The sequence below is a fragment of the Pyrgilauda ruficollis genome, unplaced genomic scaffold (genome assembly GCF_017590135.1).
Source record: "Pyrgilauda ruficollis isolate IOZ18807 unplaced genomic scaffold, ASM1759013v1 scaffold135, whole genome shotgun sequence".
In the NCBI taxonomy this organism is placed as follows: domain Eukaryota; kingdom Metazoa; phylum Chordata; class Aves; order Passeriformes; family Passeridae; genus Pyrgilauda; species Pyrgilauda ruficollis.
Genome location: NW_024511988.1, coordinates 923,444 through 951,075, shown reverse-complemented (window position 1 = coordinate 951,075; position 27,632 = coordinate 923,444). Strand labels below are relative to the sequence as shown.

At 45.7% G+C, this 27,632-nt stretch overlaps 1 protein-coding gene across 1 annotated transcript in view; it reads right to left on the bottom strand.

Moving 5' to 3' along the window:
- The window catches only part of RTN1 (reticulon 1), a 119,352-nt gene extending 92,175 nt beyond the window's left edge, over positions 1-27,177 (bottom strand). The window contains exon 1 of the mRNA XM_041459392.1: positions 26,635-27,177. Within this exon, the coding sequence (XP_041315326.1) occupies positions 26,635-26,824 (190 nt within the window). The 5' untranslated portion in view covers positions 26,825-27,177. The remainder of the gene's footprint in view (positions 1-26,634) is intronic.
- Between the last annotated feature and the right edge of the window lie 455 nt (positions 27,178-27,632).

The window sequence follows — 27,632 nt, the reverse complement described above, 5'->3', positions numbered from 1 at the left end:
CTGAGCCTCCTTTTCCCCAGTCTCAGCTCTTCAAGCTCCCTCAGCTGCTCCTCATCACACCTGTATGCTCCAGACCCTTTCCCTGCTCCACTGCCCTTCTCTGGACACATGAATGGACACAAGAACCAAATAACACAGAAAATAAAATAAACTATTCCAGGCTGGACTTTGAGATTTTCTTGGGTCAAAGCCTTTTGTTTTTCATTCCAAGCATGAAAATGTTGCTATCTGATTACATGGAAATTGTTCCAGGAAGACTGACCCCCTTCCTGACCCTCCTCCTTCTCCCTGTCCTGCACTGTGTCTCTGTTGCTTTGAACAGCCCTAGATCAAAGAATTTCAATTTTTTTAGTAGCAACAACTACCTGGAAATTTTGGCTTCTGGTTGCAAACAGCATGAGAAATGTTCTGGAAAATGTCAAAACAAAGTTATAGCAAATATACCACGTTCTTCAAACACCTCCAGGAGCTTTCCCTGTTATGGATAGGGAAAACATTCCCTTGCTGTATTTACTGGGATGTTTCTTGATGCCCTCAGAGATTGCCAAGTCAGTGACCCTGTGCACATTACAAGGTACTGCCATGTACCATTCTGGGACTCTCCCTGGTTTCACTAACAGCAGGGACAGGGGAAAAGGTCAGGAAAAATGACCCTTCTCCAGAACTTTGAGTCCACCTGTGGGAATTTCACCCTGTTGGGGTTTCACCCTCAATTTCAGCATCCCAGTGTGAGCCCACCTTTTACAGCTCAGTATCTTCTGAAGGATGCCCCTTTTCACAGTTTATTTCCAAACACAGAAACAGCAGCTAATTCCTCTTTGGAACAGATCAAAGCAAGAAGCAGAAATATTTCTGAAATTTGTTCATAGCCCTCAAGACCCATTTATTCTTCTTAGTTTGTCCTGAAGATGCATTTAACTGTTTCTTGAGCCCCAGGTGTCTGCCTGGATGGGCCAGAAAGGCCACACAAAAACCATGTTCACAGCTGCAGAGCAAATCCTCACATCCCCCCCATCAGCACTTGTGTTCAGCTGGAGCCACTCCCATAAGGGAAACACCACTATACACCATGATCTGGCAGGATTTTTACCATTCTGTAGAGACAACAGTAAATATTATGCTTACAACAACTTCCCTGAGCCCCTGCATGGGAGTTTTACCAGATTATAATGGCCAAAAGTCAAGCCTTTGCAAGGTGGTTACCTTTCCATGCCTGGCACACGTGTTCTCCCCACCACCTGCCCAAAGCACTGGCTGGTCCAGATTTATTCAGCACATCTCCCTGTCCACTCTCAATTGGCCCCATGTGCTTTCCAGGAGGAGCTCTCCTCTGCATAACCCTGCCTGTCAGAGCAGATAAGGCTGCTCCTTGTGCTTTTCCCCACGAGACAGATGGGAAGGAGGGAAGCAGGAGGCATCTCAGACGTGGTGTCAGCAGGGGCTGGCTGTGACAGGCTGGTGGAGAGGGGGCCTGTCTGACACCAGGGCTGTGCCAGCCAGCAGGGACCACAGGGACCAGCAGGAACCACAGGGACCAGGAGGGACCAGCAGGGATCAGCAGGGACCAACAGGGACCAGGAGGGACCAACAGGAACACACAGGGACCAGCAGGGACCAACAGGGACCAGGAGGGACCACCAGGGACCACCAGGCACCAGCAGGAACCACAGGGACCAGCAGGGACCAACAGGAACTAGGAGGGACCACCAGGGACCAACAGGGACCACCAGGGACAAGCAGGGACCAGCAGGGACCACCAGGGACTAGGAGGGACCAGCAGGAACCAGGAGGGACCAACAGGGACCAGCAGGGACCCTGTGACTCAGCTCCTATGTGGGGAGTTACAGTGACAAATAAAGGGATGTCCAGCTGGTGCTCAGGAGAGAAAGGGAGGCAAAACCAAGCAGGGTGAGGTTACATTCCCCAGCAGGAGCAGAACTGCTTGGTTGCTTGCAAGTAGGACAAGCTTGGATATTTGGGATGACCTGCAAACATCACATCTCCTTGGAAATGGCCTGGATACCAGACCACATCTTAACTCCTACTGTATAAGAGCACAGTGCTAAGGGCTTCATTTTCCTACTCAGAACATAAACAAAGGACAAAAATGCACCTACCCAGCTGATTTTATAGTAGGGGGATATGTATTCCTGCTTCCTTTTGAGCTAGAGAGAAGCTCAACTAGAGCGGTTGATGGCCTTCAGACTTTATCCATCCCAGTTTCATAACTAAGGGGTATAGCTGACTAATTTCTCAATTTTCAAATTAGAGGAAGGTCAACCCCAGCTTAGTTGGCTGCTGCGAGGGGTCGGGAGACAGAGTAACTCATAAACAATGTGAAATTAATGGAAGTAGTTAGCATATTGTGCATGCAGTTTTCCATGCCTGCAGTCCAAAGAAAACAGAAAGGGGAGTCCAGAAGTCCCCCAAGCAATTGCCAAATATGTTCTTGGAAAAATCAAGATAGGAACACAGCAGGGAAAATTCAACAAAGTGCAGATTATGAGGGATTAAATTCACCCTTCTCAAGGATAGTCCTGGGACAGAGAAGGGTTTTGGAACTGGTTTTTGCAAATCCATGGCCCATCTGGACTCAAAGAACAAGAGAAGAGACCTCAGTGGAGCTCTGCTGGCTTGCAGTGGCCAAGGGTCCAGGTCTGCCACCCCACATGTCACCCTTGGCACTCACAGCGGGGCACAGCCCATGCAGGGGTGGCAGAGATGTTGTGCATGTCATTGGTCTTACTGGAGGAACTCCAGCTGAGATTTTTCAAAACAACAACAGAGAGGCTGAATTCTGGGAAAAAAAAAAAAAAAAAAAGAGAGGTGGTAAATATTTCTTCTTTGTTTAGGCCTCCTTTCAAAACACATTTAGGGCTTAACAATAGGCTTCATATTTTTTCAGGATTCAAATACATGTTTTCATCCACTCCACCCAGTTAAGGGTTGCTGGAGTTTCTGCTGTGAGAAAAGACTCTATTTTGTGCAGATAAATGGCACAGCAGATTGTATTTGGGGCAGACTGTATTAGAGTACTTAGAAATGAAGGCTCAGCAGCACAGTTTGACTTCTGGAAAACTACACTTAGGAAATAAATGTGATTCAGCAGGGCTGCACACCTCACAGCTTCTATAGACTAGCAGCAAAACACAGCAGTTTTCTGTCAATGCCTTCACCCCTCTATCCTGCAAACCTCTGTGTGCCATTCCCATCCTCCACTTGACTACAATTTCCATGAAATCCTCTATAACTGGACATCCTGATGAGTGTCCTCTGGTTTCCCAAGCCTTCTGTAGACCAGTCACCATCACAAGCTGGAGACTGAGTGTTTTCAAATCCTTCACCTTTTACAGCCTGGATGGTGGCAAATGTCCACCTTTGTGCTTGGGCAGCTGCTCAGTCCTGCTGAGAGGTCTGTTTTGTGCAGACAGGCAGAGCACTGCAGCTCACAAGGCCAGGATGGCACCTTCACAGAGCATGGCACTGCCCAGGATGGTTGCAGAGGTGGCTCATCCATAGTGAACTGCTGGCTCTGGCCTGCTTTCAACAGCATCTCTCTGAGCAATTTCCCATTCTCTCTTCATCTGAACATCCTGCTTTGCCTTCCATCATCTGAGGCTCTCTCATTCCCACTGTGGTTGTAGTCAGGTGGGGCTGGGCTCTTTCTCCAGGCAGCACTGACAGAAAACCCAGAGGACACAGTCTCAAGCTGCACCAAGGGAAATTCAGGTTGGATATCGGAGTTTTTACAGAAAGGGTGATAAAGTTCTGGAATGGCTGCCCAGGGAGGTGGTGCAGTCACCATCCCTGGGTGTGTTTAACAAAGCCTGGATGTGGCACTGGGGGCCAGGGTTTAGCTGAGGTGCTGGAGCTAGGCTGGACTCGATGATCCTGAGGTCTCTTCCAACCCAGAGAAGATTCCAACACAGATTCACAGAATCTGTGATTCTGGTCTCCCTGGAAATACCCACCCCACATCACACTCTGTCCTCATACCACAGCATTCAACAGAGGGAATTTCTCCTGAGAAAATCCAGACCTGAAGAATCCAAAGTGAGCACCACTTTTGGTCCAGCATGCCCTCAAAGCCTGCAGCTACCGACCGAAATAGATAATGGTGCTTCGTTTTTCCTTTCCTGCCTTGCTGAAGAGTTGTAACAACCTCAGAGTGAGCAGAACAGCAGGAGAAGTGCACATTGCCCATGAATATAAGGCCAGAAATTAAACAAGCCAACCCACAGCAGGAGAGATGTGGCCAGACACTCTTGCTCTCCTCCCTCTGCCTTGGTCCAAACCAGCTGATGTGAGCTGGGTCCCACCCCTGTGCAACTGGGAGCAGCAGATTGATGGCCAAACCCTTTTTCCCCTGGAGAAATCAAAACTTCAGGTGTTAATCAGGTTTTCCAGCCATGAGCTGATAGCACAGCACACGAGCAAACATCAGCACTTTTGTCACTACCTTGCCCTTATTCTGTTATCACCACCCCTCCGCACAAAACGCTCCCGGCAAAGAGCACCAGCTCCAAGGGAAAACCATTCCTCGCCTCTGAGGATGGGGAAAAGAGGGACAAAAAGACAGGAAAAGAGATGTGCACAGAAGAGGTGGCTGTCCCCATTCCAGCTGCCCAGTCATATCACCTCACAGAAAACTCATCCCTGCACCTTCACATTTCCCCTTAGTTTCAGCCCAGCTTCTCGCTCCTATAAGACAATACAAAAACACTCGATTGCCAGATTATTTCTCCTTGAAACCAGCAGCAGCTTCACCAGTGCAAATCTCTGCTGTACACTGTTAAAAACTGGCCTTTGTAGCACAAATAAGGGATACAGGAATTCCCTGCTGCATTGCCAGAATTGAAGAAGGCTGAGATTTGGGGTCTTGATAGGTGATTGAGTGAAAAGCCCACACTTGATCAACCCCAATGTTTGGAAGTTTCTGCCAAATTCAGACAGTTATTTTAGCTAAGAAGAAAGATTTTGTTGCACAGTGGTAGTGGCAGACTGTACTGCAATTTATGTGCAGTATCTTTTTCCCAAGCTGACTTTTCATAAAAGTAATAAGTAGTTTCCAAAGTGAAGTGAAAGGAAATGGCAGAGAGAAAATTGAACACCTGGGATTTAATAAAAATATCTTTTTATTTGTTTTGTTGGTTTGTTTTCCTGAGGAAAGTGAAAATTCCTAGTCTCAGGCAGAAATACATATATTTTTTTTCATTAATTCAGTCTGTGAACCAGAAAGAGTGAAGGGACTTACACAGCAGAGCAACAGGAAAGGCAGCTGGGTTTGAGAAGCAACCCAAGCCCCTTGTTGGTGCAGAAATGCCTCAAGGGCCAGCAGCCAACTTTTAAAATAGCCCTAATTACCTTTATAGCTATAATGGGAAAACAGGTGTAAGTGGTCAGGAACAGTAGGTAGAAGAATAGTAGACAGAAAGGTGATAAAACCAAGTCTTAAAAGTCAGAATTACAGGAAAAATCTGGCTGGAGGGGACTTCTGGAGGGCTCCAGCCCAAGCCCTGCTCAAAGCAGAGGCATTTCAAAGCTCAATTTCCCTTCTATCCACCCTTGGCTGAACAGAAGGAATAGAGAGGAAGAAACCTCTTCTGTCAGCTCCCTGGATGAGCCCACACTGCTCAATCCAGCCCATCCTATTGACCACCAGAACCTCTGCACATCATTCAGGCAAAACAACTGCACCATGTGTTTGCAACATACCCAAGTGTGTTTGAGTGAACAAATGCATTATTCAGACTATGCTAGCAAAGTTCTGATGAATTTTAAATTACTGAAATCCAATTAAAACTGAAGAAAGACCCTAAAAAATCCTAATGCTATTCACTGCCTGAGTAGGAAGTGATTTGCTTTCAGTATTGTAGAGGTTTGACTTTCTTTCAGTGACCCACATGGCACCAGGGACACAGAGCAGGTAGGTGACAGGAGGGTGACTCAAGGCTGGAACAGGACAGCAGAGCCTGGAGCCCTCCCAGGTGTGTTCACAACACCCACAGCTGTGCCATCTCCTCTCCTCAGATCCCCAAAACACGAGGCTCTCAGCAGGTGGTGGACCTGGGGGTACCTAAATTGTGGGGGCATCTTGTATTGCAAAGGTGACATCCAGCTGCATGGGAGCATCCTCAAGATAGCCTCAAGAAACTCCCAGGTGGAAAAAGGCAAAAGAACTTCTCTGAATTCCTCAGAAATCATGTTTTTGCCCCATGGGATAATGATGTTAACTACAGCTCCACTCAAATCCCAGCATTTGAATGTCAGGCTGTATGGAAGTTTATCTCAGAATGGCACACAATCAAATGAAAAAAATCCCCACAATTGAACACCACTTTAATATCAGATTTTATAAGTTTAAGACTATTGGTCTGTGGAAGAAAACACAAATATTTTGTAGAAAACATAACAATTTGCTGTTATAGCTACTCAAGGTTACATGAAATGCATATGTTCCCTCCTAAGTGGGGAAAACAATGATACCTCAAAGCTCTAAAACAGAAGTCTAGGGATCTGTTTAAAAAATGGATTTTGTCCTTAGCTTTTCATAATGGTTGATGGGGGAAAGAGTATTCCTGCACTTGAAAATATCTCAGTCAAGGACTGCACCACCAGCCACAAGCAGAAATTAAGGAAAATTATTCTAGTCAATGCCACCCTGCTACCAGCTGAACAAGATTTTACTGTGGTGAGAATGTAAGCTAAAATCTTCTAATCATGAAGTGGCCAGAGTTTGCCTCTCTAAATAAAATCCTTTCTGTAATAGGGGTGTAGCATTCCCACACCAGCAACTGGGAAAAGATTTGGGCATTCCCAGAACTTGAAAATCTTAGGCTATTAAGGCTGAGTCAGCAAGGCAGAGAATATAAAGATTATTTTAAGCATACACAGGGTTCTATCTGAGACGTTATTTTCCTTCATACATACAGAGTAAGATCTGTAAATATTGAAAAACATGAAAATTGGGTCTTCATATTTTATGAGAAGAATACTGGTCTGATCAAAAAGGAAATAACCATCTGGCACCACACCTTCCAGATGTTTTCCTAGCCAACCATTCTCCATTTTTTCTTCCCAAATGTGAGATTTCTGCATACTCGAAGAACTGCCATGATCCCCTCTTGTTTATCCATGCCCAGCTTCAGATTTCCAAGCCTGTTCTTTCTTTCTCCTTTTTCTTCCTTAATCTGTCATTCCTTTGGTCAGTGAATCTATTCAGAAAACAATGTTGTGTTTTGGAAAGAATTTGATTTTGATTCTGTTTGTTGTTCAAGGGGCTTGTTGTTTGTTGTTGAGGTTGGCTTGTCAGTGTGTTTGAAAGGATAGTTTGTTAATAATTTAAACCAACACACAGACCAAGGAATTTTGGAAATAACCATGCCACCACAATAAATTTACAACATTCACTTGAGCTGGGAAACAATCATCAGTGTTTGGAATGATGGAACCATAGCTGGAACAGAAAATGACTGTGTTGTACCTGTGGAGTCACTTTCCAAAGAGATAATCTCATTTTTGTACTCTATTAAAAATAAAATCTGTAACTTCAGCAAGCAAGTAGGTCAGGTATCCTGGACTGGTGACACTGTACTGACCTTTACAGTGAAAAAAAATGAAGATTATTTTTCAATCCAGGCAGGTCACTGACTCTGTCTTACATTAGCATCAGCCTTTGCTGTTAGGCAGAGGGAAGATCACATATGTCATGTTTTATATTCATGAAACACAGCTTTACATCCAATGAAATGGTACTTCAGAGAAGTCTCTCCTGAAATCTGGTGTGGCTGTGTGCTTTAATAGAGTCTTCAGGAAACATAAAGGTTTTTTTTTTCCCCTAAACTTAATAAAGAAACTTCCATGAGAAAATTGTCACACAAGCAGTGTACCACAAATGGTAAAAACTACCCATCTCCTCTAGCTGGAAGTAGATGACCTTTGAAGCCCCTTCCAACCCAAGCCTTTCTCTGGTTTTTGGAGAACTTTTGATCTCCGTTAATGCTGGATGCAGGATGAGACCCAGAGACGGGCAGAGGATGTGGCACTGGAGCAGCTATATCGGAGCTGCAACACCCACTCTGGTTCTGAGGTGAGAATTACAGCCACCCTCATGCCCAGGAGAAACCTAAACACACCAGAAACACCAAAAAAACCCAAGATCCCACCTTACAGCAGAGCTAAGAAAGCAAATGTGTCAGCCTTTCCTGAAAAGGATTCTGACTTCACCTAATAAAATTCCCACATGCTGCTGCCACCCAAGTGTATCTCACAAGTGAATCGTAATGTTATTTTCTTAATTTTGTTACAAGGGAGATGACACAGAATTGGTGAAGGGGAGGATTTAAAAGAAATGTGGATGTGGTACTTGGGGACATGGGTTAATGGTGGCCTTGGCAGTGCTGGGGGAATGGTTGGGCTCAATAATCCTAAAAGTCTTTTCCAACCTCAATGATTCTGTGATTCTATGACTCTGTTGTTCTATTGCACACTTTATATTAGCTAAACCCATGTATCATTTTTTTGTTGATACTTGAGAAATGATTCTTTTTCTGGCAAAGAAATGTTTGCCAAGGCCAATGACAAATGTGTTATATATCAGCACTGAGAGAAAATGAGCCCTGAAATTGGCACAATCAAGTGTGTATAAGAGATGTGTTTGCTCATGCCTCCAATCAAGGATCCTCATTAAATAATCATGTGACTCACACAAGAAGCTACAATTAAGCAGCACAGCTCATGCTTCCAATATTCATGAGCAGTCCACAGAGCCCAAGTATAAAGGGAGTCATTTCCAAATTTGACTCACAAGTTGGTCTGATGAAATGCTGTTTTCTCACCAATATTAGCACAGTTGGGAAGAGGTGCTGTATTTCTCCAAACAATGATCTTTGATTATTTCCTTGCCCTTTCAGAAGCATGGAAAATTTTTACTTAAAAGAATTGACTGGAAAAGTTAGTTTCTATAAAACTGGAATTTTTTCTTCTTTTTTAATTTTTTTTAATTGAATTAAAACTGCTTCAAAGCAAACCAGAAACATTGGAACCAAGTGTTAGGTATTTAATATTTCAATTCTTTTTCTCTGATGTCTTTCTCATTGCTTTCACTGCTTCATCCCAGGTACATAAGGGACACCTTTCACCATCCCAGGTTGCTCCAGGCCCAATCCTTCATGTCCTTAGACACTTCCAGGGATGGGGCAGCCACAGCTTCTCTGGACAGCCTGTGCCAGTGTCTCATCACTTTCACACTGAAGAATTTCTGCTTAGTATCTACTCTGAATCTCTCCTCTTTTAGTTTAAAAGTTTTTCAAGTTTAGTTCCATTCCCCCTTGTCCTATCACTATCTGCCCATGTACAAAGTCACTGTCTCTCTTTTATAAGCTCCCATTAAGTACTGGAAAGTCACTGTGAGGTCACCCTGGAGTCTTCTCTTTCCAGACTGAAGAACCCCAAATCTCTCAGCCTGTCTCCACAGCAGAAGTGCTCCAAGCAGTGCTGGGCTTTAAACTTCACTGTAAACCTGCCAGAAAACAATCAAACTCCTACTGAAGTAAACTATCAATTTTGTCTTCACAGTCCACATTTATAAATGCACTTTTCCCATCTTCCCTTTATGTTTGCAACAATACTAATTAAATCAGTTTAATAAGACTGTAGTTGCTGTATCTTTTTCCATTTCCTCCTTCCTTGGATGCGGGCACTATGCTCTTAGTATCCAACTACCACTGCACACTTTATCTTCTATAATTTCTCTCTGCCAGGCCTGCATTTATTAAAAATTCTTGTTATTATTTCGTGCTGAAATTTGCTGCTGTCCAGCTTACTGAATTCTAAGTTGAGATTCGTCTGCAGGAGTCAATTCACCCACTCTCCCTAAGGAAAGCTGGGTTTTCCATGTAAAACACACATAAAGCTATTTTTCTTTAAAAAAAATAAATAATTACCATAAGAAAGGCTTTGAAACACAAAAATATCAGCCATTCCTACTTTTCTGTGACTTGTGGTTGATGCACACTTTCAAAGAGGAAGAGGAGCTGCTGGTTTGTACCAAATGGGAACCAAAGATGGGAAAAGAAAATATTAGTGCATTTCCTGCTGCCATCCCTCACCTCAGCTTATAGATTCACCAAAAACATTCCCCGAAAGACCTGATAGACCTGATAGACCTGATTCCATCATTGGCCCCAGGCAGCAGCATCACTTCCTTTGCCATCTAGGTGATGTCCCTCTGCACTGCTCACTCCTGCACCTGAGCTGCAGCCACCACCCACCCAGCAGCCTGGGTTTCTCTGTCCCACATTCTCCCAGGATTTTTTCCAAATGTTTAATTTGAATATTGCAGCTGAAGCCACACACATTTCTGAAGACTTGGTTGAATCAGGCTCTTTGCTTGGGCCTCCATGAACTCAAAGCACTTAGAGACTGATCTTGTTTGGCTCTCCAGTGATTCTCACTTTTAGCTTAAACAGAATTCACAGAATTCACAGAATCACTGGGTTGGAAGAGACCTTCAAGATCATCGAGTCCAACCCAGCCCCAACAGCTCAACTCAACCCTGGCCCCCAGTGCCACATCCAGGCTTTGTTAAACACACCCAGGGACGGTGACTCCACCACCTCCCTGGGCAGCCATTCCAGAACTTCCAGAACCAGAACAAGCCTGGTTCTTTCAATCTCCCATCCTAGGCTGTATTTCCCTGACATCTGATCACTCTGGTCCCTCTCCTCTGGGTTTTCTGCATTGCCCCTGATGTGTTGTGCTCCAGACTGACCACGCTCATCCCCAGGCCATTTATTGCATCTTGCACATCAAAAGCACATCACCACATCTCAGCCTGGCATCTGCTGTTTAGCAACAGCAAAACAGCACAAGATTTGCAGCCTGTGATGGTTTGGGTTTGGCTTGTGACCCTCAACACCCCAATCCTTCCCTGATGGATTCGTCTGGGGTTTCCCATCCCAGTTTAGGAAGCTGGCTCTCCCTGCTGAGGTGCCCTGTCCCTGCATGACCTCCTCCTGTTTATTCTGAATGTTTATACAGGTGACCAAGACCATTCTGCTTTTTCATGGTCTTCCTTGTGGTTTCCCAGTGCTAGATGTAGGAGCTGGGAGAGCTCAGCCAGCCTCCAAGGGTCTGGAGAGTGAACTCATGCTCCTGCTGTAGCTCAGCACTCCTCCAGGTACTTACTACTGACATGGTGAAAGGCTCAACAGATCTGTCTGTGCTTTGAAGAATGGGGATTTCAAGCACTTAAAGTTGACTGAAAGAAATAACTGAGAAACAAAAATGCATTAAAAGGCTTTTTTTAAATGCAATTATGTTAATTGCTCCAACTGAACAAAGGCTGGAGGGAGATGGTTTTGCAGGAAAACTTCGCCTCCAGATCTTGTGAACACAGGAGACATGGACCAAAAGGCATCTGCTGAATTTATAAACTTAACCCCCATCACCCTTATATTCCTTCATAAACTGGTGAGAAATCCATTGCTTGAGAAATCCAAACTCTTTGAGAGTAGCTGGGATTTCTTTTCTTGCTACCCATTTTCCCCTCCATGCTGACTTCCTCTCTTCCCTGGACTGACACTTCTGTGTAATTTTCACAATTCTACCCTTCTGCCTACACTGATTTTTAGTGTAGCTCATTTCTCCTGTCAGTTTCACCAAGCACCAAGAGCAAACACCCCTTTCCCTCTCAATGTCCTTTATGCTGGACAAGGTTAGAAACCAGCTTCTTTAACTAATCTTCTCAGAAACTGGCTTGTACCTGGCACAGCAGAGCAGTTGTAACCAGAAATCCGAGTGAGCAATTCTGCAGGTTCTTTGCTCAATATGTTTTTTTGCTCACATCTGGCTCTTTGTTTCTAAAAGTTACAAAACCCTGGGACACCTCGTGCTGGAAGCAGGCAGAAGGACTCCTGGTAAGATTTGGATTTTACCTGCTCTAGCAGTTGCTGCCATCCTGCTGAATGGTGGGACTGAAATTGGTTGAAAGCTTCTGGAACAGACTATTTATTTTTTCTGAAAAGCTGAGTAAAACAAGCAGCACAGCAAATCTGAGGGAGCAGTTGTTGCAGCTCCATGTTCAGGGTCAGGAAAGGGAACCTGATGGCTCCTAAAGGATTCACGTCCCGCTCATGAGGAGCTGCACTGCTCACACAGCGTGAGAAGGGGAGGGCTTTTCCAAAAGGAAACTCTTGTATAGAGACTAAGAAGAAAGAGTTTCATTTGCTGTCTTCCCTCACTTTAATTCCCTTCCTTGGCATCAACAGGCAAGTCACATTTTTAAGTGAGTAAAGAAGGAGCACTATGTAATGATGTTGACCTGTTGGAATGAGTCCAGCAGAGAGCTACCACAAGTCTGGAATACATCTATAAAGGCAGGCTGAGACAGTTGGGGCTGCTCAGACTGGAGAAACGAAGGCTCCAGGGAGATCTCAGAGCCCCTTCCAGTGCCTAAAGGGACTCCAAGAGAGCTGGAGAGGGACTTTGGACAAGGGCATGCAGTGATAGGACAGGGAAGAACGGCCTTCAGCTGAAGGAGGGTAGGTTTAGGTCAGATATTATGAAGAAATTCTTTGCTATAAGGGTGTGAGGCCCTGCCACAGGGTGCCCAGAAAAGCTGTGGCTGCCCCTGGATCCCTGGAAGTGTCCAAGGCCAGGATGGACAGGGCTTGGAGCAGCCTGGGACAGTGGAAGGTGACCCTGCCATGGCAGAGGAGCTGGAACTGGGTGGTCTTTAAGACCCATTCCAACCCAACCTATTCTATAATTTGTGATTCCATGATAATTATTTAAATCCAAGGACCCTGGGCTGCTGCTGGCTTGGGGAACACTTCATGCCTTCCTCACCACAGTGCTGGCAAAATCATCTGCCATAAAGAGAAACTAACCTGCTTGGTGTTACAGCCATGAGACCAGGAGGCAATTTCATTTCAGTGACAGAAAACCAAGGTCACAGCCCTGTTGGCTGCATTAAATAGATGCTCACAAACCATACCTGCTGTTGCAGTAGCTCTCAGTTTCAATGGGTATTTCCAAGCTGAGAATAGTGGGTTTATGTCATTATTCTTCAGACAGAAATGTCAAGGAATAAGTCATAAATGCAGAACTGAAATTAAGCACACTGATCACAGTGGTTTGTGTTATTCCTGACATTACCTAGAAGCTGAGCTATTGCAAAAGAAATTCCGTCCTGTGGGAAAATTTCATATTATTTTCAATTTTCTTTTCATCTCAAATCAAGGGGAAACAGAAAACCATTCTATGGAAGAGAAAGCTCCACAGGAAAAATGTCTGGAAATGTTGAAACACATTGCTTCAGCAAATCCACCGAAGTCAGTAGAGCTGGCAAATAACACATGGTATTCCCTCTATTTTGTTGAGCTGGAAGGGTGCATGCCTTTGTAAAACATAACTAAGGATTCCTCAATATTAATTTAATAGTGATAACATGCAGGAAAAAAAATAACTATCTTCAGGAGCTAAGTAAAAATAACTGCCCTACAGTTTTTTCAGGGGAGAGGAGTGACTTTTAGGAGTCTCATCCTGAGAGGCCCTGTAAACTGAGTCGCTGATGATGAAGCAAAAACCTCTTTGGAGAAGCCTGGTACTGCCCAGACCTCATCAGACCCAGACTGAGTTCCAATGCAGCTCTTGGGGGCTGTTTGTAAGATCTTCCACCACCCTGTGGGTCAGATGTTCCATCAGGAAAATGTAATAAAGGTATCTTACGCCTCCCCAGAAGGCAATCTGAGGAACAGCAGCTTTGTTTTGCCTTCTGTGCTTTTCGCCATCTCTTGGAAAGCAAAGGGAGATGTTGGCAGAGAGCTGGCCAAGGGAAAGCAAATAGAAACACAGACATTGTACAGCAAAACTCCAAGCACAAGTCATGCCAAACTCCTAGTTCCAGTCAATGCCGAGTGGATTATGGGCAGGGAAGGGGAAAACTTGCTCAGAAAGTGCTGGAAGATGTGGCATTTCCATTTCCAAGATGTTGCTGATATGCTGAAAACTCCCCTTTCTGCTCATTTAGCACAGCTGGAACATTGCAAAAATGAAAAAATGAAACCCTCCCTGTGATTTTTTTTTTTGCTTTTGCAAATCAGCACATTCTGCAGCACAGTTTTCTTCCCTTGGCAGGGAGGGAGGTGTCAGGAGTTACCATCCAGCTGTGGTGACACCTTGTAGGAACAGTCAGAAGAAATTCCTGAAACCCTTATTGCTGAAGTTCAAGCTTTGGCCAGTGTCTCAGAGGGGCTGTGCCCACTCTCCAACAGCTGTCTGAGGCTGAGGTGGGAAACCATGCTCCAAGTTTTATGCAGATGTCAGACAAAGGGAACAAGTAGTAGAAAATGGAGCAACTAAAGCTGCACTTCTGGGATCAATTCACAGAACCGTGTAGAAAATTGTTCACCAGTGCAGATCACATCAGAAATTATCTTGATGAAAAAAGAAAAAAAAAAAAGCTATTCTGTACATCTTCCTACTCTTTAGGGTGCAATCAGGGCACATCTTCAGCATTGCTATTAGCATTCCTCCACCAAAGAAATCCCAGCAAAGCACTGAGCTCTCATTTTCAAAGATGATGCTGGAAAGCTTCCCAGATTATATATTTTCCTCTTTAATTTATACCTCTGAGGATAATGCTAATCAAGGATGCAGAGAAAGTGGTGAGACATCCCCAGACCCAGGCTGATTTATTAACAGTGGTTGCATTATTCTCACTTGGAGAACAACGTTAGCATCCCAAGATTCCATAAAAAAGATCCTGCTTGCTGGTAGGTTATCAAATACAAGCTGACAGTGTACTTGCACAGCAGATATGCATAAGTGCAGTGCACAGTATGATTCATCTGCAAAACATCCAGCATGCTAGAAGCTCAATTTAAACTAGGTTAGAAGAACGATTCATTAAAAAGCAACAGCAGAGAGAGGGGGGGAAAAAAAAGAAGCCCAAACTCTAAAATCCCCTCCTAGGAATTGTTTGCTTCTCACTCTTTGTTCAGCCCCCTCTCCTCGCTTTTGAATAGAGTTTGGATGGCACAGGGAGGGACAAGATGTAAAAATACATGTAGCTAGACAAATATTACAAATGCCATCTTCAAGGCCTGGCAGATCCACCAAATATTCCAGGGATTATACATGGTCTGCTTAGCACGTTCAAAGTGGAGGGAGATTGCATTTATTTCACACAGCATTAATCCCCAGGCCTGTCTCCTCAGCTCTGACCTGAACTTCTACTACACAGCACCGAATTATAAAGGCTAATGTCAAAAGGACTTGGAGGGAAAAAAAAAAAATATTCCCAAAATGGCAACTGGCTTTTACTATGATAACAGCTCCGATAATCCTCCATAATCTCCAGCGGTATTTTTTAGGGTAGTGGGAAAAAAAATAAAAGACACAACAGAAAAAAAAATGTACATGACATGGCAATTCTAAAATAGAATAAAGAACTTTGCAGGCTGGAATTAGTGCCTTTGAAATGGAATTTATGTATATTTGGAACAAATGTCTTCCTATAAAAGCAAAAGTACTTTTCTAAACACTGCTGCCAGACAAATAAGGTGAAACATGAATTGATCTGAGAATAATTTGAAAATATATGTTCTTATTTCTAAGATTTCACTATTTTCATTAATACTATTTTAATCTATGTATCTCTTGTGGAAAGGATTTTTTGGTCTGATAACAAATTTCTAAAAAAAAATGAATTTCAGGGAATTCAGTCCTTTCTCCTGGCAGCAGAGGTAGGTATGCATTTTCACAGGCAGAGTTCCTATTTCATCCATGTAAGAGTAATCCAGGTTTTACTTAATGACTCCACATCTGTCCATGCAATCAATTAATTGCTTGTTTGACTTTTCAGTCCTGTGTGCAACATACCCTTATTAAACACTCATAGAACTTTTTACATGGAAGAATAAATACCACCTAAAACACTAAGAATCTACAAAAATCCTCTCTTACAAGCAATAAAGATGCCACTTACCAGCCAATTTGCTATAAGGATTTCCTAGTTAAAGTGATAAACAGAGCGACTGCCCAGAGGTTCCAAACCCATTTTATTTTATTTTATTTTATTTTATTTTATTTTATTTTATTTTATTTTATTTTATTTTTTCACCATAAATTATGTGTTCAGAGGAGGTGACTCTGGGATTTTAACTCTCACACATCGTCTTGGAGTGTCACCCTTGGGCCAAACACCTTTTCTACAAGCTAATTAAGCTCTGAGATTGACAAATTATAAACCGAGACTTTCAGGATAACCAGGAAATTCTGAGGAATTAATTCTACATTCCACTCCAGTGATTATTTGCTAGAGCAGTAGAGAAATCAGCAACTACATAAATGCTGCATTATGTCTTTTTTTGAAGAACTGCAAAAGCTGCAAAAGAGAGGAATCAGCCTCAGCTTTAGGTTAGCCCTACATCAAAGGCAACTGTCTCAATTCAAATTTAGTGCACAGCAATATTGCAGTTTAGAGCATTTGCTAAATGTTTACCAAAGATATAAACCTTTGTAATAAAAGGAAAAAATACCAAAAAAAAAAAAAAAACCCAACTCAGCAAACTGACAAGCATGCTACATCCCTAGAGATGAGCACTAAACGGAGGATGAAAAAGCTGCAATACACATTTTTGTAACTTTCATAAGGAGCGGGAGAAGACGTTTTTTCTAAAATCAGTCTGCAAATAACAAGTGAGAGCTGCTGCTATCACACAGGCACACCTGCACGGGCAGCCCAGCTTCCAGCTCAGCTGAAGTGCACGTTTCATTTCCAGCGTGTTGCGTCGTGCTCCACTGCTGAAGTCAACAGGAATGAAAATATCACGAAATGCAAAACATCTGCCATGCACGTGAGCAGCAAGCGCGTCCCTTTTTGCCCCTGCATTAAGGACATCAAGGGAAAGAGCCAATTAAGGCTGATTGGAATTCAGACCCCTCCGTGCTCCAGCAGCCAGGGGAGAGCTGGGAGCTGTGAAAGCTCGTTTCCCCCTCCCACAAAGCCCATGGAATGCTGCTCCACAGAGAGAGCAGGGGTGAGACACTGATCCCCAGCTCTGCTGGCTGCAGGTTTCACCTCCCAGCCCTGCCCTGGCCTCGGTGCCTCACACAGAGAGAGGGATGCAGCTGACCTGGATACAGGTGAGCACTTGAACAGTGCTGTCAGATTTAGGGCAACCTTTAAGCTGTGCTCAGGATCCAGCCCTTTGCCTGCCCAGGAGCTTGGCATTAAAACCATTTCCAAGCAGAGCTGCTCTGTTGATTACATGTGTACCAAACCCTGCGTGGGGTGAGGGAGTCCCCACCTTCCTGAGATGCAAAATGATGTTTTTTGGGGGGGTAAGCCCCTACTTAGGGGATGGATTAGGCCTGTGAATGGCAGAATTCTCTTGCTGATCATGATGCCTCAGGTTCTGGCTTTTTTATTTTACAGGTTCTGTGCTGCTTTAGTGTGTACTTCTGAGCTTCATATTAGGAGATAGTGAGCTCTCTATACAGAGCAGGGAGGCAAAACAATTCCTGCTCTAGCTGGGGACCAAGGACAAATGATCCAGGCCCAAGAGCAGAAACAACAGTGGAATGAAGAGAGGAAAACAAGAAGGATGGGATAAGCTTCATAACCAAAAGCTGTAATTGGACAATAACTCCAATATGCAAATGGACCAGGATTTATAAAAGTGAGAGACCCCATGACCAGTTGTCCATTTTGTGACCACGCGTCCCTTTTTGCCCCTGCATTAAGGACATCAAGGGAAAGAGCCAATTAAGGCTGATTGGAATTCAGACCCCTCCGTGCTCCAGCAGCCAGGGGAGAGCTGGGAGCTGTGAAAGCTCGTTTCCCCCTCCCACAAAGCCCATGGAATGCTGCTCCACAGAGAGAGCAGGGGTGAGACACTGATCCCCAGCTCTGCTGGCTGCAGGTTTCACCTCCCAGCCCTGCCCTGGCCTCGGTGCCTCACACAGAGAGAGGGATGCAGCTGACCTGGATACAGGTGAGCACTTGAACAGTGCTGTCAGATTTAGGGCAACCTTTAAGCTGTGCTCAGGATCCAGCCCTTTGCCTGCCCAGGAGCTTGGCATTAAAACCATTTCCAAGCAGAGCTGCTCTGTTGATTACATGTGTACCAAACCCTGCGTGGGGTGAGGGAGTCCCCACCTTCCTAAGATGCAAAATTATGTTTGTGGGGGATAAGCCCCTACTTAGGGGATGGATTAGGCCTGTGAATGGCAGAATTCTCTTGCTGATCATGATGCCTCAGGTTCTGGCTTTTTTATTTTACAGGTTCTGTGCTGCTTTAGTGTGTACTTCTGAGCTTCATATTAGGAGATAGTGAGCTCTCTATACAGAGCAGGGAGGCAAAACAATTCCTGCTCTAGCTGGGGACCAAGGACAAATGATCCAGGCCCAAGAGCAGAAACAACAGTGGAATGAAGAGAGGAAAACAAGAAGGATGGGATAAGCTTCATAACCAAAAGCTGTAATTGGACAATAACTCCAATATGCAAATGGACCAGGATTTATAAAAGTGAGAGACCCCATGACCAGTTGTCCATTTTGTGACCATTTTCGTTCATCTTGGGTGCAGCCCTGGCTGGGCTCTTGTGCTGCCCAAGGTGGATCCACTGAGGGCTTTAATAAATCCCTGTTTTATTCTTTAGCTCTGTCCAGCCTCTGTTCTAGGTCAGCCTTCACAGGGCATCAATCACAACCCTTAAATGCAGGAGAAGAAGAAAGAACTGCTGGAGTCTGTCCCTCCAGCAGCTCTTTCACAGGTGCCCCTGAGTGTTTTGGGAGCTGTGGAGGAGCCCAGGCTCAGCAGGAGAACATCAGCAGAATCTCAGATGGCTCAGGCTGTCTGCAGCCCTTCTGTGCACAGCTGTGTTGTGCTGCAGAGCCTGCCCAGGGTGAGGATTTTTCTTTGGTCACGCAGCCAGTGACTAATGCAGTGCAGGGAAAGCTGGGGATGTCATTTGGATCTGTAACTTCTGCATCTGTGGCTTTGAAATGTCCATGAGGGCTCCAGTGGGGTGAGGGATGGCACCCAGGGCTGTGTTTGGGATACAAAGCCCTGGCCAGACTTGGTGTTTCCTCTTTCTCAGCCACAGGGCTCACCCGGGGACACCCACATGTGCACCCAAGACATGGACTGACAATCTGGACAGGAAAAAAAGCCCTCAGAGATGAGAAGCACAAGATCCTGAGGGACTGGAAGCAGGAAAGTTTCCAGCCTGACAAGGCTGCCCCATGCATTTGCTTTTTACTGGCCACAGTTAGTAAGTCCCTTCAATGTCTTTAAAGCTACAGGCAATAAATCAGCTGCAGTTAATAAATTCAGCACTGCTGAAAAATAAGCCATAACTCATGTCCTGAATGGCACAGAAAAGCCTCGAGCTGACATAACTCTGCAGGTCTGCAGAGTCACCCTGGTGCAGAAAGCATCTTCCCTGCCCCATCACCTCCTGCATCCAGGATGGGAGCCACTGCTGAGGGAGGGACGTGGTGGGAATGCTGCAGCTGTTAATGGCAATTGTGTCCAAATCATCTCTGAAGCAGCAGCTACCTTTCCTCACACCAGATCTCATGATAGCAGGAGGCTCTATCAAGGGCAGGCGACTCATAACAGCAGTGAGAGAAATATGGAATAACTCTTTTATCAGCTGTTATTTAAATAAAGGTGGGAAAGCCCTCTCTTAACGAATATTAAAGCACAAAGCCAATGTTTGTGAGGTAACACCTCAATATTTGAAAGTGACAGGCTTATGAAGGATGTAGTCATTTCTAACAATTTTTATTCTCACCTAGAAGCACATGATAGATCAAAATAAACTACAGATTTTCATTCTAAGTTTTTGATCTCTTTAAAGGTTAATTTTCACAGTACTGTAATGAGATGGGTAAGTGCTGGTGCTTCCATTTTACATACAAGTGTCCTGAAGCAGTCTGGTCTAATGGGTAATAAAACCAATTTATACATGATATATCTTCTACCTCATTTATCCCTAAATTAAACAAAACATGCTCACCTTTATGCATATACTTAAGACCATCTTAATTTTAATAACTGTTAAGAATGCACTTATGTTCCATAAAATTAGAATCTTAAATACTTCACTGAAACAAGGATGACTGAAATAGGTGATTAAGGTCCTCTCTATTTCAAGTCTTGCCTTGCAGGTGAGTGCCAAGAATTTATTCTCACTGTTGAAGGTTTCTTGGAGGAATAGACTGACCATAAATCAGAAATGTCTTAAAAAACAAGAACACTAAATGTGAGGTGTGCTCCTGAGTGCTGAATCATGCCAACTCTACAGCTTCTCCTAAATTAGAAAACTAATTACAAATAATGCTTCCTTACTTGAAACATGGTTTGCCATGTGGAGGCCACCTTCTCTTTTGAAAAAAAGAAACAAGCAAACAACAAACAAGGAAAACAAGAACCCCCAAAATTTTGTAAGCAGTCCTGATTTAGAAGTAGGAGAATAGCACATGAACAATAGACATAAATGCTACCTTAAAAATGAAAAATCTCAGTGTGTATTTGGTCCATTTTACAGGTACCAGCTACTAAGGAGGGAGAGTGAGGGAAATTACTAAGTCACCCATTTAAAAACTCCATTCCCTGTTGATGATGTGGACCTGCAGCACAACTCCTTGGTTGCTTCAGGAACTTTGATCTAAAACTCTGGTGCACTAAATAATTAGATCTCGGGGTGGACTCGGGCCTCAGGGCTGAAAGCAGAGCCTAACTCTAGTCCTGAGCATCCTGGCCAAGCCCAGGCCACTCAGCTGGGCAGGATCCCTCGTGGGAAGGTGTGTGAATGATGAACAGACCTGGGATCTGCCCAGACTCTTCTGGGAGGGTTGAAACAGAAACAACATGCAGGCATTTTCTGGGGTTGCTGTCCCCAGACAGACTGACACCTGCACAATACAGGTTTTATGGTAAAAATGAGGCATAAGACATGTCACTGAGTGGCATTTCCAGAGCTGAAGGAAAAAGGAGACAGATGTGCCTCCTGGGACCCTTGCAGCAGTGAGAGATAATGAACTACCCAGCCCAGGGGAGATTCACAGCCCAGAAAATACTGCAACTCACAAAACCCAACACCCGCAGTAACTGGGACATCCAAAGCCTCTCCTCTCCACACCATTCTCCTCCTCCCCAAACTCTCCCCCTCAGTTCCTCATCTATAAATAAAACATTTCATTACTGAGTGATGAAGGTTAAAATCAGGCAGGTGAGTCACCCTCCCTGGTACAACTTTACTCTTTCATCTGCCTCATCCTCTTCCTCAACCCAGTTGCAGCCCTGAAGGCTGAAGGAAATTCATCAGCGTGGCAGTAAAATGCAGAGCATTTTAAAAGCAGGCAGAACTATCTGCATCCCTGTGAGGAACAGGGAAAAACCATCTGCATTTTGATCTGCATGGAGTTGGGTACTACACTGCTGCACAGATTTTATGCCAGGAGTTTTAGGCACCTCTGGGAGCACCCCAAATGCAGAGCATTTCTAGAAAAGCCCAACAGGAGCAATTGCTCCAACCTTACCCAAGTGGGAATGAAGGATGGTACTTCAACAGGATTTTTTTTTTTTTTTTTTTGACGGCTAACTGTGGGCTTAGGCTACTTTTTCAAGCTTCATGAGGATTACAAGAACAGAAAGATCCGAGAAGAAATCCGCTTTGTTTCTGTGCCTCTGCAAAATCTGCTTGCACTAACAAAACACCAGGGAATTGGGAGAACCTCCACCAAATGATCTCTGTCCCCTTCACTCACAGCAGTAGATCAGAAGTTGTGAGTGGCTAATCCAGACCGCAGAGGAAAAACAAAATTCAGTTCTCTAAATCAGAAAGGACTAAAATGTTGACAGTAGAATTGGCATGAATATATACTCTTCCAAAGTGAGACTAAATCTGGCCTCAGGTGGATCAGTCTGAGCAGGATTGCCTGGCACTTGAGGACATATTTCCAAACACCTGCTGAGGCTCCCCTGTGTCATGCTTAGGTCAGTGGATCCACCATACCGAGACTTTTCTACAGCAACTTGAAAAATTAGGCTTTGGGTCTTGGCCTTTCCAGTGTGGCGGCTTTGAGCAGCACATTGCTATGGATGTTTGGAGAGATCTTCCTAGAGCAACACCTGGGAAGGGGTGGCAAGGCCACAAAGGGCCATTTGTCTTGGGGAATCTGCTGCGTTTGTCCGTGATCTGACATCCCAAGGAGTGTCAGTACCAAACCCAAGCAGTGCAGACATTCATGTCCATGCCTGCCTCTCTCCACCCAGGGGCTCTCAACCTGCCTGAAAACCATAAGAAATCTCTTTCATGCTGAGGTGCAAAGCTGCCAGTAACTGGAGAGAGACCATAACTGAGATTCACTGGTGCAGCATTATCCATGCAAATTGAGGCTTGTGGCAGGAGCTCCTCACTGCAGTCCCTTGCAGGCAGGGGCTTGGGTTGGTGGGTATCTCATGGTGAGAGCATTTGGGTACACAGCACATACCTTCAAACCCAGCCTCTACAAACTATGGGGATTAGAAAGGGTTTTTTAAAAGGTCTTTACTTAAAGCACTGACATTAGATTGTCCTCATCATGGAGCAGTGGGAGCCAACAACCCTCACGGTCTTCTGTGTTATATCTGCCCCTATCAGAGCCTGAGGCACTCCTGGGATTTGGTCTCCCCCTGCTCCTCAGCAGGCAGAGGCTGTTCCTCAGCTCATCTGCCTCATCCAAGCAGCTTTGAGTCCCTCACTGGCACACACCAAATGGCTGCTGCTATTCCCACGAGCACAGGGCTTCCACACCACTGATCCCCCAGGGGATCCCAGCCAGCCCCTGGATGCTGTTCCAGGAGGATTCCCACAGGCCAAATTCACCATCCCATTGTGTCCCCCTAGACATGTCCCAGTTACTGATGCTGTCCCCTGTGGCACTGGCCTCCTCTCCTTTGGGCAGCTGGACCCTACATGTGACCTGGCTTTGGAGGCAGCTGGAGATGGGCCAGGATACCAGGGATGTCCTGATGCTGTGGCCTCTCTGAAGGCCTGGAGTGAGCAGGAGCTGCAGCTCTCTAATCTCAGCTGCTTGGACATGGGGGCACGACACCACAGATCTATCACCCTGCAGATACCCACCCATGCACCAGGCTGCATGAAATTTCCCAGATCCTTACACAGGAATCACCATTTTTATGAGTTCCTGCCCTTTCCCTGCTATTTTTTCCCTGAAGAACACGTCCAGCATGGAGGTACAGTCCATTCTACCATTTTGCCATTTCTCTGGAGGAAACCGTATGTATTTATCCTGGGGAATGCCTGTTAGCCTGTGTAATATTTTTGGAAATAATTCCTCTCCAGGGATTTTAATCACTGTTGGTGCATAAAAATAAAATAACAGAATCTGTGACCAGATGGTGTGTTGGGTGACATGGGGCTCTCTTCACCAACATGCAATTCCTCACCAGCCCTTCAGGACTGCTTCCCTCACCAGTCCTTGCAAGAGCTGCCTGCAAGGTGCTCTCACCCTGAACCAAATTCATTTTTGGGAAGGAAGAAAACTTTGAGGCATTTAAGGAAGAGAGACATTTTCAGCAAGATTCAGGGGCCAAGGAAGAAAGCTAGAGAAACAGCCTTTTCTCTGATCAGAAGCTACTGGAGTTTCTCTTCATTGGAGCCCTGCAAGAGGAGAGGCTGATGAGGGATCTGCAGCTCCCTGTTGCCCAGACTTTGCTTGAGAAATCTCTGAGCTTTCCACTCCTCGTGGGAATTTTTTCCTGCAGTCTCAATCGCTGCTGATTTTGGTTGATCCAAAGAATGGGGAGTGAAATCCATTGCTTTTCATCATTCAGAAACCACTCACCACGTTTTGACACAAAGCCAGCTTGGCTCAAAGCCGGGCCCACGGCCAGCTTGAAAATATTCCTGAACCTTTCAACAATCCCTGGCTGGTTTTCAAACTTAAAACAAAAGCCAAGATCAGGGAAAGTTTGCAAATTTTTAGGTTGTATAAAAAAATATCTGCACAACCTATGATAAATTCCCCCCATTTATTTTCAGTTATTTTCATGCTGAAAGAATCTCCCAGACTCCAGACCCTGCTCTTGCCTCAGAAAGCATAACCACGGTTTTCACAAAGAAAAAAAAAAAAAAAGACCGGTCTGACAGGTGTGGAGGAAGATACAGGATGTGCTGGGAAGCTACCTGAGAATTATTCTGTCCAGTTCACTCTTGTTTGGATGGATTGCTCCTTGTCTAAAGTGTCCCCAGACAGCCCACTGTGGCAGGAGTGTTGGAGTTTATGGCAGACTATGGCAGTGTTGTAAAAAAGCTGGAGCTGTGTATCTCCTGCTGGGTCCATTCCTGTGGCTTAGGAACAGGCAGGAATCTCTCTCTGAGCAGGAGAAATAAAGAGTTTTCAGAAAAGCTTGACAGTTTCAGATATTCAACAATATGACAGTCTTCTTATTCAGAAACTTATGAATACTTAGTCACACAGAGAGAACAAGGAAATTATTTACTTCCCCCGGTGAAGGGGGCGGGAGCCGTGGCTCTCTAGGTAGTGTGGCACAGAAATACAGCTGCTGCAGCCACAAACAGAGGGAGACTGCAGGGCTGCATTGCCTGGGATGCTGCTCTGCCTGCCATGGTCGGCCAGACACGCACACAGCCACACAACAGTTCTTTATTGAACAGGGAAAACAAAATGTCTAAAGCACGTTACTACTCTTACAGTACTGCTGATTTGACAGCCTGAGAGTCCACAGCCAGCAAACACCAAAAAAAGATCTGTATCACTCTCTTTGCCTCCACCTTGCCACAATTTGACACAAGCAAACAAACATGTCTAAAACCCCTTTGCAGAGGATTCCAAAAGCTGAAAAATTTCTTTGCATCTCTTTTTCTTTCTTTCTTTTTTTCTCTTTTCTTTCTTATTTTTCTTTTCTTTCCATCTGTCTATTAAGCATTCTCTAAGTGTAAATCTACAGCCATGTCAAGCCTGAAGAAGCCTTCATTAATTGCAAGCAGTTCCACAGTGATTCCATTTAATGGTGATTTACACAGTTTAAGAGACCACCCCTCTTTGTTCTGCATGCTAAGATTCAGCATGGCCATATTTTTTATCCATCAGTGAACAAAAAAATATGCTCACAAGATTCATTTCCCCCCTTGTTTGTGTCATTATATGGTTGAGGCAGCCCTACCTGGAGACCCCAGTCCTGCCCCTCGTCACACACACTCCCACAGCCTGGCATTCCCAGCCCTCTGCCGCTGCCTCCAGTAGAAAGTCACGTTTCACAACCCAACACTCAGCTCAGCGAATGAGCAGCACATCAGCAGATGAGCTGCCTGCCCAGAGCTACAACACAGCAAAACATTTCCCACATCAGCTGAGGGGTGTTAGGTCCTGTTTTACCCCTGAGCTCGGTCACATCAGGCAGACAGACAGACAGACAGGCAGCAGGGACACATCCGTGCCGGGAGCACACACGGGCACCACGCACACTCACACACGTGTGGGTATGAGCAGAACACACACACAGCCACACAGACTGTGCTGCTCCTGGCCAGATACTCTTTGTGCTGATTGACTGGAGGGGATTAGAAGGGACTCAGCCCAAAAACGCAGTGCCTAATGCTCCTGCAGCTATTGCATAACAGAGATCGATTCCTGTCCCCAGCCCTGACCCTCAACTTACTCAAGACAAGTTTAATGCTTCAGGCTCTGTAATGGAAACATCTACTTCCCAGTGAGATGGGATGCATCAGCTTCCCCAGGGCTGGGGTTTCTGGCTGTTTGGGATCTCAGACAGACAGCAGGGGAAAAGAAAGTAGGGAATTGTCATCAAGAATGAAAGAGAGTCATTTTTCCCCAGACATTTCTACCAGAAGCTATGGGGATCTGAAGCCTCCTGGGGTCTATTAACAGATATACACCTGCTGTTAATACACCTACTGAAGAAAGCAACCCTAAACCAGAGGAAATTGAACACATCCCAAAAATAAACTGAAAATCAATGAACCTGCAGACCCTAAACTGAATGCATCTGAAGTCGAACACACCTCGGTGCTCAAAAGGTGGAAAACACAGCAAGCAAGAAGTCCACAAATAAATGAACAAGTCCCAAAAGCATGCACAAAATGTACAAACACTTCAGAACAGGCACACCATTAAAAGCTGTGTGTTGAAATAACATAAGTGGCCATGCAGGAATTCCAGGTGCACGGGGAATAGCTGAAGTAAGTCCATGGAGATCTGTCACTCCAGATGTGAACAGGTGTATGACAAATGAGGACAGATCCACACCAAGTCAGGCGAAATCAAATGCCTTTCAACATCTGCCTGAAATCTGGTTGTCTTGTGCCTAACAAACTGCAAAGAGCTTTAGGGAACTTGGCTGTCTCCTGCGTCCCCCCTCCCCCACATCAGCAAAAAATAACTATTTGCAAAGGCCGCAATTCCTCGTTATTTTCTGTTTCCCTACATGCGCTCACTAACTCCTTAGCAATGTTTCCAAGCAGCCAGGCTGGGAGGAAAACAGGGACAACCTCAGGAACGAGACAACCGGGAGACGCTGCTGCCAGGGCCCCTTTGTTGAGCATCCCTGGGTACCCCTCTCCTTTTACCTGGGGATGCAGTCGCCATGGTAACGGGCGGGTGTTCCCTGGCGGAGCCGAAACCCCGCTGCTCCCGCTGCTCAGCCCCATCTCCATCCCGCAGCGGAGCGCCGGCCGCGTACTGGTCCGGCCCGTCCGCAGCCCAGCGCACCCCCGCGCCCGCCAGCAGCAGCTCCTGGGGGTCCGGCGGGGCTGACATGCTGCCTGCAAGGCTGCCGCTGCTCTCCGGCTCTCGGGATGCAGCGGGGGCCAGCCGAAGGGCTGCGGTGCCGCCGGGCTGGCTGATGCTGCGGCCGCGCTGGGCTCGGGCCGGCTGCGGGGAGCGGGAGCCGCCGCCGCTGTATCTCCGCTAGCGCTTGTTACGCAGGTGAAAATGGCTTGTTAGTCGGAGCCTTCCAGCCCTTGCGTCACCCTGTGGCTGGCATATCACAGGGCAGGAATCTGCCAGCCGGGCTGCCGCTCTCCCCCGTTTAACTGCTTCGGCAGGGTAGGCATCGGTTTGTGCGGGGAAGGGAAGAAATGCCCCCTGGCTGGCAGGCAGGCAGGCAGGCAGGCAGGCACACGCCTCCCTCTCCCCTCCCGCATTCCCCCTCCTCCGCATCCCTGCGCTCAGAGCATCCCGCAGGCGCCGCAGCCGGGCCGGGCACGGCGCCCGCCGGGAGAGCCGGCTCCTCCCGCACCGACAGCGCCGGGAGCTGCCCGCAAGGCCAGCCTAAAATCGGCCCGATGCCCCTCTCTCCGCCAGCCCCGAACCCAGCGAGGGAAGCCGCGCTCTGCCCCTGGGTTTGTTTACGCGGTTGGCTCCTCTCTGTTTGCAGCCGCGCTGGAGACATGATCGCAGCTTATTGGCACTTGTCAAAATAAATAAACTCACAGCAGGTGTCTGGGGCCTTTTTTTTTAAATTTTCTTTTTTCTTTTTTTTTATTTATGTTGTTGTTGTTGTTGTGCCATTATATTTGCTTGCTTACTGCCTCACAAAACTCATGTGTGTGTACCGGGGCAATGA